The sequence below is a fragment of the Chelmon rostratus genome, chromosome 8 (genome assembly GCF_017976325.1).
Source record: "Chelmon rostratus isolate fCheRos1 chromosome 8, fCheRos1.pri, whole genome shotgun sequence".
NCBI classification, from domain to species: Eukaryota; Metazoa; Chordata; class Actinopteri; order Chaetodontiformes; family Chaetodontidae; genus Chelmon; species Chelmon rostratus.
The window spans coordinates 20,492,328-20,507,371 of NC_055665.1; the positions used below are offsets into that span (position 1 = coordinate 20,492,328).

The 15,044-nt window shown below is 43.1% G+C and overlaps 1 protein-coding gene across 3 annotated transcripts in view; it reads right to left on the bottom strand.

Moving 5' to 3' along the window:
* Positions 1-15,044, bottom strand: part of triob (trio Rho guanine nucleotide exchange factor b) — a 70,159-nt gene that overhangs the window by 11,549 nt on the left and 43,566 nt on the right. For all 3 annotated transcript variants that reach the window (XM_041943351.1, XM_041943352.1, XM_041943350.1), the window contains exons 35-46: positions 12,495-12,747; positions 3,915-4,201; positions 3,641-3,811; positions 2,382-2,477; positions 1,796-1,944; positions 1,551-1,617; positions 1,332-1,435; positions 1,090-1,159; positions 831-920; positions 635-727; positions 500-550; positions 245-322 (exon numbers count right to left, since the gene is read on the bottom strand). In XM_041943351.1, the coding sequence (XP_041799285.1) occupies positions 245-322; positions 500-550; positions 635-727; positions 831-920; positions 1,090-1,159; positions 1,332-1,435; positions 1,551-1,617; positions 1,796-1,944; positions 2,382-2,477; positions 3,641-3,811; positions 3,915-4,201; positions 12,495-12,747 (1,509 nt within the window). The remainder of the gene's footprint in view (positions 1-244; positions 323-499; positions 551-634; positions 728-830; positions 921-1,089; positions 1,160-1,331; positions 1,436-1,550; positions 1,618-1,795; positions 1,945-2,381; positions 2,478-3,640; positions 3,812-3,914; positions 4,202-12,494; positions 12,748-15,044) is intronic.

Consider the following 15,044-nt stretch of genomic DNA (forward strand, 5'->3'; position numbering starts at 1 on the left):
ATTTCTACCAGTTTTATTTGGAACAAACAAAACAAAAGCAATTAATACCACACTAACTCCCTACAGCGCTCAATGCATATCTTTAAAAGTGAGTGAACACTGACATCTAGTGGCAGATGGATAAAATCACATTTCTCCAGGGTATAAACAATTTGCATTGTTGCCTGATTGAATTTAGCATAGTTGTCCAAGCACACACATACAGATGGACACAAACATCTGAAAGGATGAAGAGCAGTCTTACCTCGAAACCTTGAAGGCGCCCAACATTCATCATGTCATTGCAGCGCTTGGGGACCACACACATCACTTCCACAGCTTTCTATTGTACAACATGAGAGTAAAAAAGGCTTAAAGACACAAACTGCTTGCATGTGAGTCAATTAAAAAAATAACTAGTGAATGTGAGTCACGTGTGGCTCAGGTAGTCACACAGCGGCAAACACAATAGATTATTGTACATCATCACTTTAGGAAAGTTTGAGCTGAAACACATTACCTCCAGCTCGGTCGTATCCACTCCAGCCTTCTTAGAAATTTTGAAAAGATCCTGTGGAGGATTTAAAATGTATTATACATGTATTATATGAGGAGTACTTTACTATAGCCCAAATGTAGCCGATTTTGGATTTACCTTCAGCAGTAGCTGGTACTTCATTATACGCTGGACAGGTTTGATTAGTAGGTCAGTGATTTGCAATCTGTGGCCCAATCGCTGCTTTAGGTCCTGAAGAAAGACAAAAATATAATGAACTCTAGGAAATACTAATCACCTGGACAAGACAAAACAGAGATCATCCTGTAGGTGTAAAATGGTTTAACGATCTTACTTCAAAGTAAGTGTCGATATACTCTGACACAATGTGCTCAGATTTAGGTTTGTTCTGGCAGTACACGATGTACATGTGTAGCCTCCGCTCCTGCAATTGGAACCAAACCAGAGAGAAAAGGTAGCTTTTAGAAGTGAGAAAAATATGACAGCTTGGAAAACATCACTTCCTCACTTTCTAGTCAATTCAATAAAATGAATTTCATGATTCACCTTCGACAAAAACTGTAATGCAAAACAAAGGTGGATACATTTCTCACCTGTTTGACGAATAGAGGGGCCAGCCTGTCAGGATCCTCCAAACACTTCTCAAGCTCTCCCAGGAAAAAACTGCGGACCAATCAAAAGAGAGACACATGATTTAACCTGCCACGGAATGCCGTTCTGACTGTTCTTTAGTTTATGTTGTCTGTCTTCATGCCGGGGCAGATAACACAACATTTTTTTTTTATTTGCAGTGGAATTTATGAGGCGTGTTAACTGAAGAAAGCTGCCAGCATACTCTTTGTGCCAGTCATAGATCTGATGGATGTTTCCAAAGACGATCTTGTCTTTTCCTCTCATGTCATCTGGAACTCCTTCCTCTTTCATTCTGCTCATGTAGCCCTGGGGGGAGGAAAGCCGACTCATTTGTAAAACATATAGCAAACAGAGATCAAAGACTGATCTCTGAAAGCTTATATTAACATATTTTAATGTCCGTTTATTCTTATTTCTTTACCTCCACCACTGATCCCAGGTCTCTGACGTAGTCCCTCTCAGTCTCCACCAGCTCCAGAAGCACATAACTGAGAGACACAAAACAGAAATTGTCACCATGTAATACAAATGTAATGCACTCAGCTGTGGATGAGCATCAGAAATGTTCCATATAAGCGCACAAATGAAGACAGACGTGATTAACTGATTGAACTCAAGCAGTTTTTGTTTATCAAAACACTAACAAGACACGGGCTTATAACTCACTGTCTTCTCTTCAGGAAGCCAGACTTGCGCTCGTCCACCTCATCGATGGGTGAGGAGGAGGAGAGGAGGGAGTTGTCGGAGGGGTTGAGGGAGGGAGAGCTGCTGTCGCCCTGCTCTACTGACAGAGAACTGGGACGATCCTCCAGTGACTGAGAGAGGAGGACAGAAAATGAAGCGGTGGAGAGCTTAAAAAACAGAGGCTGAAAGAGCATTTACAGTGTGTGATCATATATGTTCCAAAGCATGTTCAACAGGGATCAAAATCCAGCTGTATGACCCCAGAGGAAACTGTGCTGTCTTTACTTTAGCATGCATCTGTACTGTGGTGCATGCAGGCCAGTGGGCATGTGTATGTGCTGGAGATATTGGCCAGAGTGCGGTGCCCATTTGTTCAAACAGTGGACAGCTGGCATAGTGAGTCACAGTCCTGACAGATGACTAGTAGGCCATGATGCCATTCTCTGTCAACAACACCACAAAAAACAGTGTGTGCATGCTCGTACGCAAAACTACCAGGATTTGTTCTGTGCACAAATGTGCCACATTGGCGTGTACTTGTGAGTTTTGTGTATGATTTCTATCTCACCATCTTGCTCTTCACCAGCTCCTCGATGGCACTGACCAGTTCAGCTGCGCTGGGCGTCTCTGAACTGTTGGGACGAGCGGACAGACGAGATGCCGACTGAAAAAGAGAGAGAAAATGGACGGGGGGAAGAAAGAAAGTTACGGTTAAGGTGCAAAACATGACAAACGGAAAACTTGGCGGTGCTGCATGCATACAGGAGTCATACATTCTCAATGGCTGCTACTGTGTATGTGATCAGGCTCACCATTGTTGAGTTTGGACCCCGATATTCCACATGTCCAAATATGGACTTGGTGGGTGTGATCTCCCTAATAAAAGGGTTAATTGGGGGCCAAGTTGAAGCCAATCACAGGCTGGTCTCAGGGAAACAGAGGTTATGAGGTGGGTTTAGGTCAAGGGGATGCTCTGGGATTGGACTGCTCTTCAAACATGAGCACCATGATTGGTAGACAACTTATATACAGCAAACAGTGTTGCTTAATACTCCATTGGAGAGAAAGTTTGCCTCTGAGGCATAGTGGCAGGCAATGTTTTAAAAGGATCCCCCGTTCAAAACCAGACTTAATGGGAATTCACCATTTAGTCCCACAAACACCTCGCCACTGCAGCAACATGTGAATGGAGTATTCACTTCAGCAACAGTAGAGGAATTACACTCCGAAGGGAATGACATTTAGTCGGTGAAAGAAAGAGAACAAAAAGGCAAGAAAAAAGTTAATCAATGAAGGATGCAAAGTGGAGATGATGAAGTGGTTTTACATGGAGAGATAGGGAAACTGGGAGAGAAGAGAAGCAGAACAGAAATCAACGTAATGCTGAAGGAAGGAACATGCAGCCATTAAAAAAAAGAAAAGGAAAAAAAAAAAGAAAAGTTATTAGTGGCAAAGTAAAAGTTTAGTTGTGTGACTGTAAACTCTGCGTGATATTTCAGCACCTCTATACGAAACCACAGACAAACATCTGGCTGCTTAAATAAAGATTAATGTGGATAAAACAGAATTTCCTTTCTAAAAGAACAAAACAGATTTTTTGGTTTGGATTCGTGTGCCACCATATTGCTGATGAAGCAAAAGCATGTCTGGCCATTTAAACTAAAGCACAAAAACACATCAGTCTGTTCTGTTGTGGTTACGCTTGCGTGCAAAACACAAGCCTTTTTTGTCTGCGGTGGTGTTGTGCATTGTGTTTTCTGCATGCCATTGTCTGTGACCATGCATAGTATGTGTCTACATGTATTTAGACGGCCCTACGTAACCCACCTTGTCGTCTTGGGAGTCAGGCTGCAGCAGGCTGTGTTGCTGGATGGCCATAGGGGGAGGTAGAGGGACAGCGTCAGCCCCCTCTTCTCCTTCCTCCTCGCCGCAGCTCTGCATGCCTGAAGAGGAAGACTTGGACAGGGTACCACTGCTCAGCCCCTCATTACGCATACGCTGGAGAGAGCGAGAAGGAGACAGATGATTGTCAGCTGATAGACCAGAACCAAAACTATGTCTTTGAACGTTCTGACAGGGTCAGCGATCCACTGCTTCTTACTTCCTCCAGTGTCTCGTCCTGCGGCGTGGCGGCGCTGTCGTCCGAGTCCTTCTGCGAGCCGTGCATAGTGTCCATGTTCTTCCTTGTGCCGTCGCGGTTCTTCTTGTGCTTGTGGGCGAGCTTCTTGACGTGGCCGTCCGCTTTGCCGGAGCTGAGCCGCCGTACGGGGCTGGTCAGCCACTTCCTTAAAGTGTTCCCCGGACGTTTGGGGCCTGGCGAGCTGTGAGGACCCAAGGTTTGGCTGGAGCCTGGCTGTAGGGCGTCGTTACTGGATACAGACAAGGTGTCTAAGGGGGGGAAAAGAAAGAGATGGTTGATATAGAGACATAACCCATGATCCAAATGTAGAGAGAGGGGTTTTCTCACCAAAAATCAAAGCTATATTATTTCAGTATTGAAGCTGTATTTACTGTACATATTAAACCACATACTCAATGAGTACCAAACCCTTAAAAAGCGTTTTTCGATGTGACAAACCACAAACAACACTATAGTCACCATGTATGCATATGTGATTTTGCATAGTGAGAGAACACTGGGTAAAGAGCGGTTATATGATAACGACTGTGCATTTGTACAGTGTTTGCATGTGTTATGTGCAGTAGGCAGGCTGGCCTCCTCCTCACAGTGATGGCAGCTCCTTGGGGAATCTGTAGGAGGATAGCTCTTCTTCGACTTGTAGAGCGATGAGAAAATAATACTGGATAAAGGGATGCTCGAGGCTTTGTCTGAATACTTCAAACACACATCCACCTGTCTGCCTCACCTGTCTCCTCGCTCTCTCCTGTTCTCCTTCCTGTCTTTAACCTGACCCTCTTTCTCCTGCATTGCCCGGACATTCCCTCGTTTTCTTTCCCATCATCACAAATGCTGCCGCGTGCTAGGCAATAAAATCACCAAGCGATCTGACTGAGGAGGTTGGATTCCTTTGTGGGCTGTCACAATGTGCAACCTGACCCCAACTCTGACAACAAACAGCATTCCCTGAGACCCTTCACCTCCTGTAAAACATTCACAGTTTAACAAAAGCTAACAGCCTGATTTAAGAGTATTTCTGACTCTACTGCCAGAACGAGAGCGAACAAAAACCAAAAAAAACTCCCCAGATACGACAAAGAAGTTTGCCAATGATGGATAAGGAGAATACGCCTTAAAATCTGCCAAAAAACCCCACTGGAACATTTCTCATCAAAGCTTCTGAATACACTCCTAACTAATGTTTAATGCAAAGCTGATCAGAGCTGTATATAAGTTGATTCACACAGCTCTTTCTTGGTGCAGGAAGATCTCAGGAGAAGATGTTCTCATTGTGCAGTTTAGCAAAAACAAGTGTGTCTCTATGGAGGCTGGAGTTGACTCCTCCAGTTGCATCACATCATGTCGTCAGTTGTTAAGCCAAAGACAGAACAGACACAATGAACTCACTTAAATGTTTTTGAGAAATATTAAACTCAGAATCCAAGTCTAAAATTCTGGATATTTTTAGATACTGTGCAGAAGCTCAACTAAGAGTAAAAGGTTCGAGAGAGTCAGGTTTCAGCCTTCCACAATTCAAATTATTAAGAGGGATCTCCTATAGATGAAACTATGTGACTACGGTGAACGGCTCTTATGAATGGCAGTGTGGAAATTCTGCCTTTCCTCTTCGGACACTTTAACACAGCCTGAATGAAAGCATCTGCATGTGAACATGCGTGTCAGTCATTCACCCTCTGGGAGACTCATTTTTACTGCGCTCCGTTGATACGAAGCATGTGTTTCTCACATTGCATGCAAGGGAAGAGGGAAGCACAGTTCCCAGAACAACAAGCATCTCCCGCAACCGGCACTGTTAAGTCTCTAAAGCCATCACCTCTGGGACTCCTCTCACCATCTCACTCTGACAAAGCACATGTAATGTGGAGATATCTTCAGCGACCTGCTGCAGCAATGATAGTCCTCATCTTTAACTGATTCTGCAGTGCTTAAGCTGCCTCATGCAACATTTTCTTAGCAGTGAGTCAGGCCAATAACAATGAACATGTCGAGGCAGAGCAGGCGAGAGCACATCTTTTTATCCTGTTTTTATCCTGCAATTTTGTTTTTCACCAGACAGAAGTCAGAAGGATACTGTTCCATCTCTCAGAGAACTGCTCTGAAGATCTATAAATTCCACCTAAAAAGGGATTTATTTAAAGATAAGAGCTGTGGAGGGTTTGTCCGTCTTGCTTAAGGGCTATTTGATGGAAGATAATCCTTTTTGTTGGCACAAAACATTACATGCAACCTTAGTGTTTAGTATAGATTTTAGGGTATCTGTGTGATTTACCTGCCTCCACCATCTCCCCTACAGCACCAAATGAAAACCAGAGTCACAACTTATCGTTATGATACTGCCCTGGAAAGTTTTAGTCATGGTACAAACATGGAGCCTATTTAAGGCTCTAACTCTGATGACACAGACTACCTTTGCATTTACTCTTGTTGGTCTCTAAGGACTAATGAAACCTTCCTTTATGAGTGCTGTGCATTGTTTCTTCAGTAGATAGCAGCAGTACATTTGACCCATTATTTATACTAAAATCAGAAAGTACAGGTGCTGACCTGATGTATTCAGGTTTTCAACTCATGTATATTTTGGCTAAATAACTGTAAATACATACTTGAGCATCACAAACTGTTGTTTTCTAAAGTAAACCAGGCCCCTTCCTGCTATTTTTATTATAACCGACAGACAACACCACCCACGACCTACACATACTTGCGTACATAATGTATCACACGAGTTGCAAACTTGTGCATTTAAAGGGAACAAACCAAGGGGACCAGACACAGGAGTCCAGACTCAAACAGAGCAAACAGAGCAGAGACAACCTAGGGTCACGACCTAACATGTAAGCATGCTGTTAGCAAGCTCGCCTCAGCTCATACATCACAGGCTGTTCACTGCTGTCAATTCAGACCAAATGGGTTTCAGGTGAGAAACAATTACTTTTCTCCCTTTGAATGTCATTCCAATACACACAAAATGTAAACTGAGAGCATTACTTTTGTGGTCCTGAAGTTGTCAATTAAAAAAAATCAGAATTCAATAACATTGAAATATTACAAATGAGCAGAGGATAAGCTCCAGTAGTGATGCATCTGTTAATTAAGAAATGTAAGTGAACGGGCATAAATATCAAACATCGCTTCAGCCATAGTTGAACTCTGGATAATGTGATGCTTTTGGTTAAAAAACTGAGGAAATCTCCCTTCTGTCTTTTATGTATCATGGCTAAAACGTTCACACATGGACAGTTAGATAAGCATTTGGCACTATCTACATGCTCCGATTAGACTGAAGCGGTCGTGTTAACAGAGGTGTAAATGGATGAAACATCAGCAGCCTTGACACATTCCTCCTCAGTAGAAAATAACCCTTGAGACACACAGACACACACACGGAGGGCGCGACCTTTGCCCTCTGTCCTGCAGGGTGTCTTTCATTGCGGAGACACCTCAGGAACAGCTGGTCAGGCTCGCGCTCATGGGAAACAAAAACGGGGGACGCAGTTTTTTTTTGCAGGGGTGACTCTAACTAAGAGTTTGCCCTCCTCATGGAATTAGACTAATTCCTCCAGTTAACAGTCATAGAATTCTGAGCTTTTTCTTTCATTTTCATTACTAGGCCGAAAACAAAGGTGGAAACTGGAAATCATATCTAGTCCCATCACTCCCGTCTGGCTAGCTGTACAACATATATTAAATATATACTGTATAAATTGGTAGTAGACTCTGACTCAATTAGTAAACCGGCTTCTCTGTCTCTGGAGCAATTCTGAATCCAGGGCGTCTCATTCACTTCCTGGTTAATTCCTCAGTAGACTAATTTGAGCATCAGACTGCTGAGACGACTGAGATGATTATTGGGGTCATACACTTGTATATCTTCGTGTAGAAGTAGTTTTTTGTACAGGGTACACAAACTGCCTGTTTGTACACAGAAAATCCATAAGCATGCATGTACAGTACATATATATGCTGTATTGCACATGCATGTACAATATATACATTAAACTTAAAAAAATCGACTGCCTCCATCTGCTAAAACATATAACAGCTAGCACTGATACTAAACATACAACGGCATATCAGATTTGTAATTAACACCATTATAATAACATCCTCTTTGTTTAACTCTGTGGGCTGTATATTCCTGAGACCCACCAAGAGTCCACCAAATGCTCTACACTGCATCTTCAGATATTTGCTAATTTATCCGCAAGCTACCGACACCCTACCATAACTCAGCCACTGCTCATTCATGCTACTGCAAAGGACATGCCAGATTTACAACTGTGTGTGCCCTTGTCTCAGAATAGGAGGGAGGGGAGTGATCCAGAACGTCTGCGCTGCTCCACAGAAGCATGCCCGGGATTCCAGAGGTGTCACCAGGGGAGCATCTTTCGTGTGGTCTTATCTTCCACAGGACAAGCTTTTAGGGGGTGGAGCTGCAGCATGTGGGAAAGCCTCAGGGGGTTCGGCTAGCTGATCTGTAAAAATGCGGACAATGCTGGAGAGGGTTTGCCACCAACAGCCATAGTTACGGAGGGCGTTGAGTTGGGATGGGAGATATGGGAGAGTTTAGAGACCACCCGCTTCATATTCTGGTAAAACATGTCTGATATTATGGCGTTTCTGGCTTCATTAGACTGTATACAGCAGATAACTGTGAAAACATTCAACAAAAAAGGTTCGGGATGTGAGAAGCTCTTTTCTCCCTACAATAACACCCTCTGCCCATCTGTGCAGCACCAGCCTGACCCAAAGATATTATCTTGTCAATGTGATTTCAGTAGATTTAATATCTCATCACATAACAGTGCATTCACCAAATTACTTTCACTGCCATAATGCCACAGCATAATCCACGCTTGATTAGTGAATGCCCTCTGCGTTAAACCCATTTGAAAATGTAGAATATAGAACAAACAAAGACAAGCGGTCAAAAAAGAAAACAACTGTAGAACTGCTGCTGTCTCTTGCACAGTAATCGTATCAGTAACACAACTTTTTGACTCTGCCTGTTTTGAGAACAAAAACTACACCTTTATGTCATGCAGAGCAGCCCAACTCTGATTATATCACTAGATTTTCTTTACATCTTGAACATGATGAACCAGCACTGAGACAGCACAACTCGAGCAATTTGTCACTTATGTCATTTCTCTTTCTCTACTTCGTCAGTTTCCACTGTGCAGCATAAAAAGGCAGAATTTCCAGATTTAAAGGCACTTTACCGTTTCCGTATCTAACTCTGGGACAGAATACAATAACAGAACAAGTGTTTTCTCTAGAAAACCCACCACGATGTAGAAATATTGTGTGTTCACATTAGCACAAGAACAAAGAAACTCGCATCCTTCACATTATGTCGTTCCTCATGTGTCACAGATGATCTAGGACACCTACCCAGGTCCAGCAGCCAGAATTTGCAGTTGTCAGCGTTTCCTCTGTGGGCTGAATCCATGGAGCAAAATGGGTTTAGAGACACTAAGGACTCAATTCCACGGGCCATGTTGGCCATATATCAACCCTCTGGGATTCCGACTTGAAATATTCCCTCACAGCATCTCCACAGGTACGACAACTGACATTAAATGTCTATGTAAATCCTAAAAAGCTGTTCGACCTATATTTGCAAGTAAAAGTAATCCTGCAGCACCTATGTCGCTGAAGCTCCAGGGAGAGAAAGTGTGAAGTCCAGCGTGAGGAAAAAGAAAAAGTCAAATGCAGCATTAGAGAGTAGGATGATCTCTCTCTCTCTCTCTCTCTCTCTCTTCGTATCTCCTTCCCTCCCTCTCTTGTGAGTGGGCTGCTGTGAGGATATTGGGCAAGCCTCCACTGAGCCTCTCCTGTTCCAGGGGGATGTCTGTAAATATGCAGCACATCTACCGTATTACCCTTTGTAGAAGCACCCACTCAGTTTGTGTGGGCGGGTGCATATTTTACAGGCATTAGGATTCATACAAGATGTGCAGTATGCTTGGAACAAATATAGACATGGTTATGAAATCCAAGACAAGCGAAAAGCAAAATGCCAAGTGAAAGAAATCTGTCATGTTCAGCAGTCGGTTACAAATTTCTGAGTTTTCTACGATTCAGAATCTCCATTGGTGGTTTTCAAAGGCAGTTTGTAATTACTAAATATATTCAACATCTAACTCTGCTTTCCTACATCGTCCCTTCACCTGGCACACTGGCTGGCTGCACAACGATCTCCCTGTTTCGCTGCGAGTGTGTGTTTGTTTGTGTGTGTGTGTGTGTCTCCCTGGGCTCTAAACACACTCTTTCCTGTACGAACACGCACACACTTGTACATACATGGCCCGCATTTACTCTCTGCTCCTTACTGAGCCCTTTTATCAATAACACTGTCATTAAGTGTGTGTCTTTGTATTTATTTTAGTCCGAGAGTCAACCGGCATGTTTTGGTAAATGGGGGAATTCCAGTAATCAAAGTAAAAAATGTGATTAGTGTTTAGGTCAAAGTGCTCCAAATGTGATTTAACAGGAATGTGTAGGCCTGTACAGGTTTCAGCAGCTAGCTGAGCGACGCGGGACATGATTAAACATTTAGAAAATGCACAATATGAACACACGGCATTGATGTGCACCACTGTTATTTCGCATTGAAACATCCTACAATCAGAGCAGACAACTGGCTGTCAGCCATACACTTTGCAAGCTAATCCTGCTGTACGTGAAACGTTTCATTCTTTTCTGTTTATTCCAGACACAGACGCTGACCTCCAACACTTAATTATTCCTTGCTGTGAGACACAGCAAGAAAAGGGGAGATTTCTCGGAAAATACTAATCCACTAAACCGTCACCCTTGTGCAACTTTGGACAAAGCGGCCTACATGGTCGGTCAGTGAACACAGAAGGCTGACAAAGTAGCAAAGACGGGTATTTATTGTCATCCTCATCCTCATCCTCATCCTCTTCCTCCTCCTCAGCAGCAGCCTTTTTTGACCACAGCAACCCCTGCAGTGAGAGGCTCCTTTTCATCACTCTCTCTGGCCACCCAAACACACAGATACAAACAGGGAGGGCGGGTTAGGTGCAGCCGAGGAAAGCCAGATAAAAACAAGAGCCTCTGCAAGCAAACAGACAGGAGGAACAGTGACGCTGCAGTTAAAAGTGGAAAATAAGTAGTTGGGAAATGTTACCCCTCTTCCAGCGCTGCTATGGTTTAAATCATTCAGCTAATTCTAGAGTTGTGAGTTCCTGTTTGTACAGTGTCCATGCAATTTTAAACACAAGCGCAGACCTTTCTCATACGAAGAGGCTGCAAGCAAAATATTTGTATGCTATATCACCATAGAAACCAGCAGTACAGCTCTCACCCACACTCAGATTAAAGGCACAAGCAGAAACTTCTGTCAAGACGTGATGACAGCAGCTCATAACTCAGTGTCAAATGAGGGTCAGCTCTCAGTTTTTTCCTCTCACTCTCCTCTGTCAGCTATGTCTATTCCTCGTTGACTACTTTAGCACTGGTTATGATGTCCAAGAAAAATATATAACCAGAGAGTATGTAAGTATAGTATAGTCAAATATAGACCACACTGTATCTAATTGTCCATCTATGTGGAATTTGAGATAAGAGCAATACCAACGCCTTACATGGCCCTGGTGCAGACATCAGATAAAACATCATGAAATCTGCAACCAACTCTGACTGCTTGGCTCAGTGAGATGTCAAGCTGTAAGACCACAGATGTCATTGCATCATACATTGAAGTGCTGGTCACAGTGGAAAACAATGAAGGACCGAGTAGCAGATCCAAAACAGTTCACAAGAATATGGAACTAGACAGCAGGGAGGGCTGATGTGATCCACGCCTGCTGGATAAAGAAACCATCCCCACTACAAGAACAGCTAGCAGCCACCTGAGCCAGCTGCTTGGCTTTTAGCACAGAACTTGAACCAAATACATGCTCGGGGAGTATTTGATTTTAGGTTGGCTGCTAATGATGGGAGTATAAAAGTCAGTCAGCATGATCAAGCTTGCACTGCAAAGCAAGGCCATTTCACATTTGACATCTGTTACAGTGGAGGGGCGTGCTGTTGCATGTTTGAGACAAAATAAGGGTTTCTGACAGTAATAAGATCTGTGGATGTTAACAGTGCTGGGAATTCAGAGGTTGACATTATTTGAAGATAATTAAAAGAGAGCTGTGCTTCAACCGCGCTTTCCACAGTTGCATAGCAACACCTTGAAATACTTGTACATGCTTCCCCAAGCAGCTGTTTGGTGAGAAGTGGTTTGAAGGTTTTGCAAGTCATCGATGAGATGTTTGCAAACAAGAAACGCATTCTATTTGCTTTGCCAAATGTTTCAAGTGTCCGTATGTGCGTGGATGAGACAAGCAGTTATTAGGTGAGGTAACAAGATTCTGCAGGGCACCTTTGCTGTTTCCAATCATGAAATGCATCCAAATAGCTTTTCTCATGTTCTCAAGCGTCCAGATGTGCTTCAGCATGAGAAAATAACTTCCAGTCCACCTGCCAACGTAGGTATGAAAATCAAAGGAAGCCTTCCTTTCCTACCTTTGTGGTTGAAGAGCCCCTCCATCTCCATGGAGGACCTGGAGTGAGCGATACAGAGCATGGAGCAGGGTACAATGCCCTCCTGGGCTGGAGAGCGGTCCGTGGTCCGCACCAGGCACCAGTCGGGCTTGTCGTGGAGTCGCTCCAGAACCTCCACAGTCTGGCCTCGGCGCACCGTCAGCTCCCCGCTGCTGCTTCCATTACTGGCCACAAAGTCATGGATCACCACTGTCAATTCGCAGCCACCGGACAGCTGAAGTGGAAGGAGGATAGAAATGATGTCAGGAAAAATTGATGCTTGTCTATCAACAAATGAATGCAGTCTCCACAGGACACTCTGTGAGGATGACTCCTATCCAACGAGTCATAAAACAAAATAATGTGAAACTAAATACAGTAAGCATGTTTGTAGTGATAAACCGTGATTAGACTGTTGCTTTTTGACTACGGAGGAGTGAGAATCCTCATGAAAAAAACATTAAATAAATAGTAAACAACAACCACTAGAAAGAGCATCTTATAATAGCTCCTATTCATAAATACCTCATCCGGTCAGTGCTGATTGCCAGCACACAGGACAGTCTAGTGTTGTGTCTCTATGTGCTCTACTATATATTGTAAATTTGAAAGACTGGCGTCGATGAATTCAATCTGATTTCATCAAAATTTATCACTTCTCCTGTATTTTAATAATCTTCCCACAAATATTTTAAAAAGTCAAGAGACTACTGGATAAGTTCCTGATACTATAAACTGATGCCAAGTATGATCATTCAGTGAACTTACATCTGACAAAAATCCAATTAATGGCCCTCAGAACAAAACGTAAACACAGTATTCCTTCGAAACAACCCTCGCTAACGGCACACATGCTCCAGCAGCACTGCGAAGCAAACGTGCACATGTGCTGACGATGGGTGACTCATTCTAGCACAACAAAACAGAACATCACTCTGACGATCTGACTCTGATCATCTGCTGTCTATGGAAAGAAAGGAAATATTGGATGGAGGTGGAACAAGGTGTTAGTCATTTTGCTCACCCGCTATTGTCAAAGGTATTTCAGTTCTACACGTGACTGAAAATGCAACTGTGCTCACAGGTGAAAGATATACACAGCACACCAGAGGGTGCACAAATTCTGTTACTGTACAAATATGAAATACAAAAGCATTTTTTCTGATTGGGAAAATTGTTCAAATTGAATTTCCAAGTTTGCAACTTTTGTATTATAAGACAGCATCACCAGTTCATGTATTGCATAGTAGATTTAAAACCTTAAATGATCACCAGCCTTTGAGCATTTACATTAAATATGACTTAACAACAGATGAGCAGTCTTATGCATAAGTAATACTATTGGTCACACAGTTTATAATAGCCACACACCCAGCAGACTAAAATCATTCACACATTTCAAAGGTTCACAGCTGCTTAAATTGAACATCTGTTCCTTATCTATAGTGTTGAAATGTATTCAGTTTGCATATTCCTTTTGTTCTTTACCACTGAAACAGACTGCGCTAATCACTTCAAAGATCTGTAAATGTAACCAAAAGTGATATTTTTCCCCAAATACTGCAAAGCACATTATTTGCAACATACCCTTTGATAGTGTGGTAAAGCCAGAGAGCTGAGGAGCTGAGACACGGGATGCGAGCTCCTGTCATCCAGCCTCTCCATTGTTTTCCACTCCCTCATTGCCAGAAAAATCCAAAAACTCTGAAAACGGTCTGATTCATTCAGCAATCCACTAAAATGGTCTTAAATCACAAGGAATAGATGCTCACTAGATAAGTATAAGCTGTCTGAAAAAAAAGAATTTATTTGACTTTATTTCCCCTGGGAACAACAGTCCCAGATAATTACGATCCTGATCCATTAGAACATCCGAAGGCCGGAAGAAAAGTTGCTGTCGTCAACAGCGCTCCTCTGTGGGTGCTTACAATCAGACTACTGAAGGTTAAATGATTCCCTGTTGTGAGTCTCTTCCCCGGAGCGAAGCAGTTAATCCATCCCTGCCTTTAAACAAATGTTGCCACAATCTAGCTCATTAATGTCCATTCGTCAACAAAAATGTACCCGGAAATTAGAAAAAAAAAAAAAAAAAACGACAGTGGTTTGCCTGAATATTTCTATGTTTGCAGCAAAGCATGAGATCGATGGCTGTGAGGACTTTAAACCGCGCTCTCCTGTCTGGCATACAGACGAGCATCCTCTGTGAAGAGAGCGTGGGAGGCTGAAGCTGCTGACACACAAGTCAGTCACTAAAGCAGAGACACACACACACACTCACACCAACACAAACACACCAGTGTCACTGCCTCTTGAATGAGAGGTCTCACAGAGAGCCCTCGCAGAAAGGGATGATAGAGAGGGGCATTCAAAAAAGTGAGACTGAGACCCACATTTCACATTTGCACGTGTTGCTGTGTGTTTTAAATGTTCGTGCATGGGAGTATGTCCTTAACTGAGGGAACAATGACTAATTAATTCATGAACACACACTGCTCACCTCCTCACCTTTGCAGTTCGGTTTTATGTTCCATG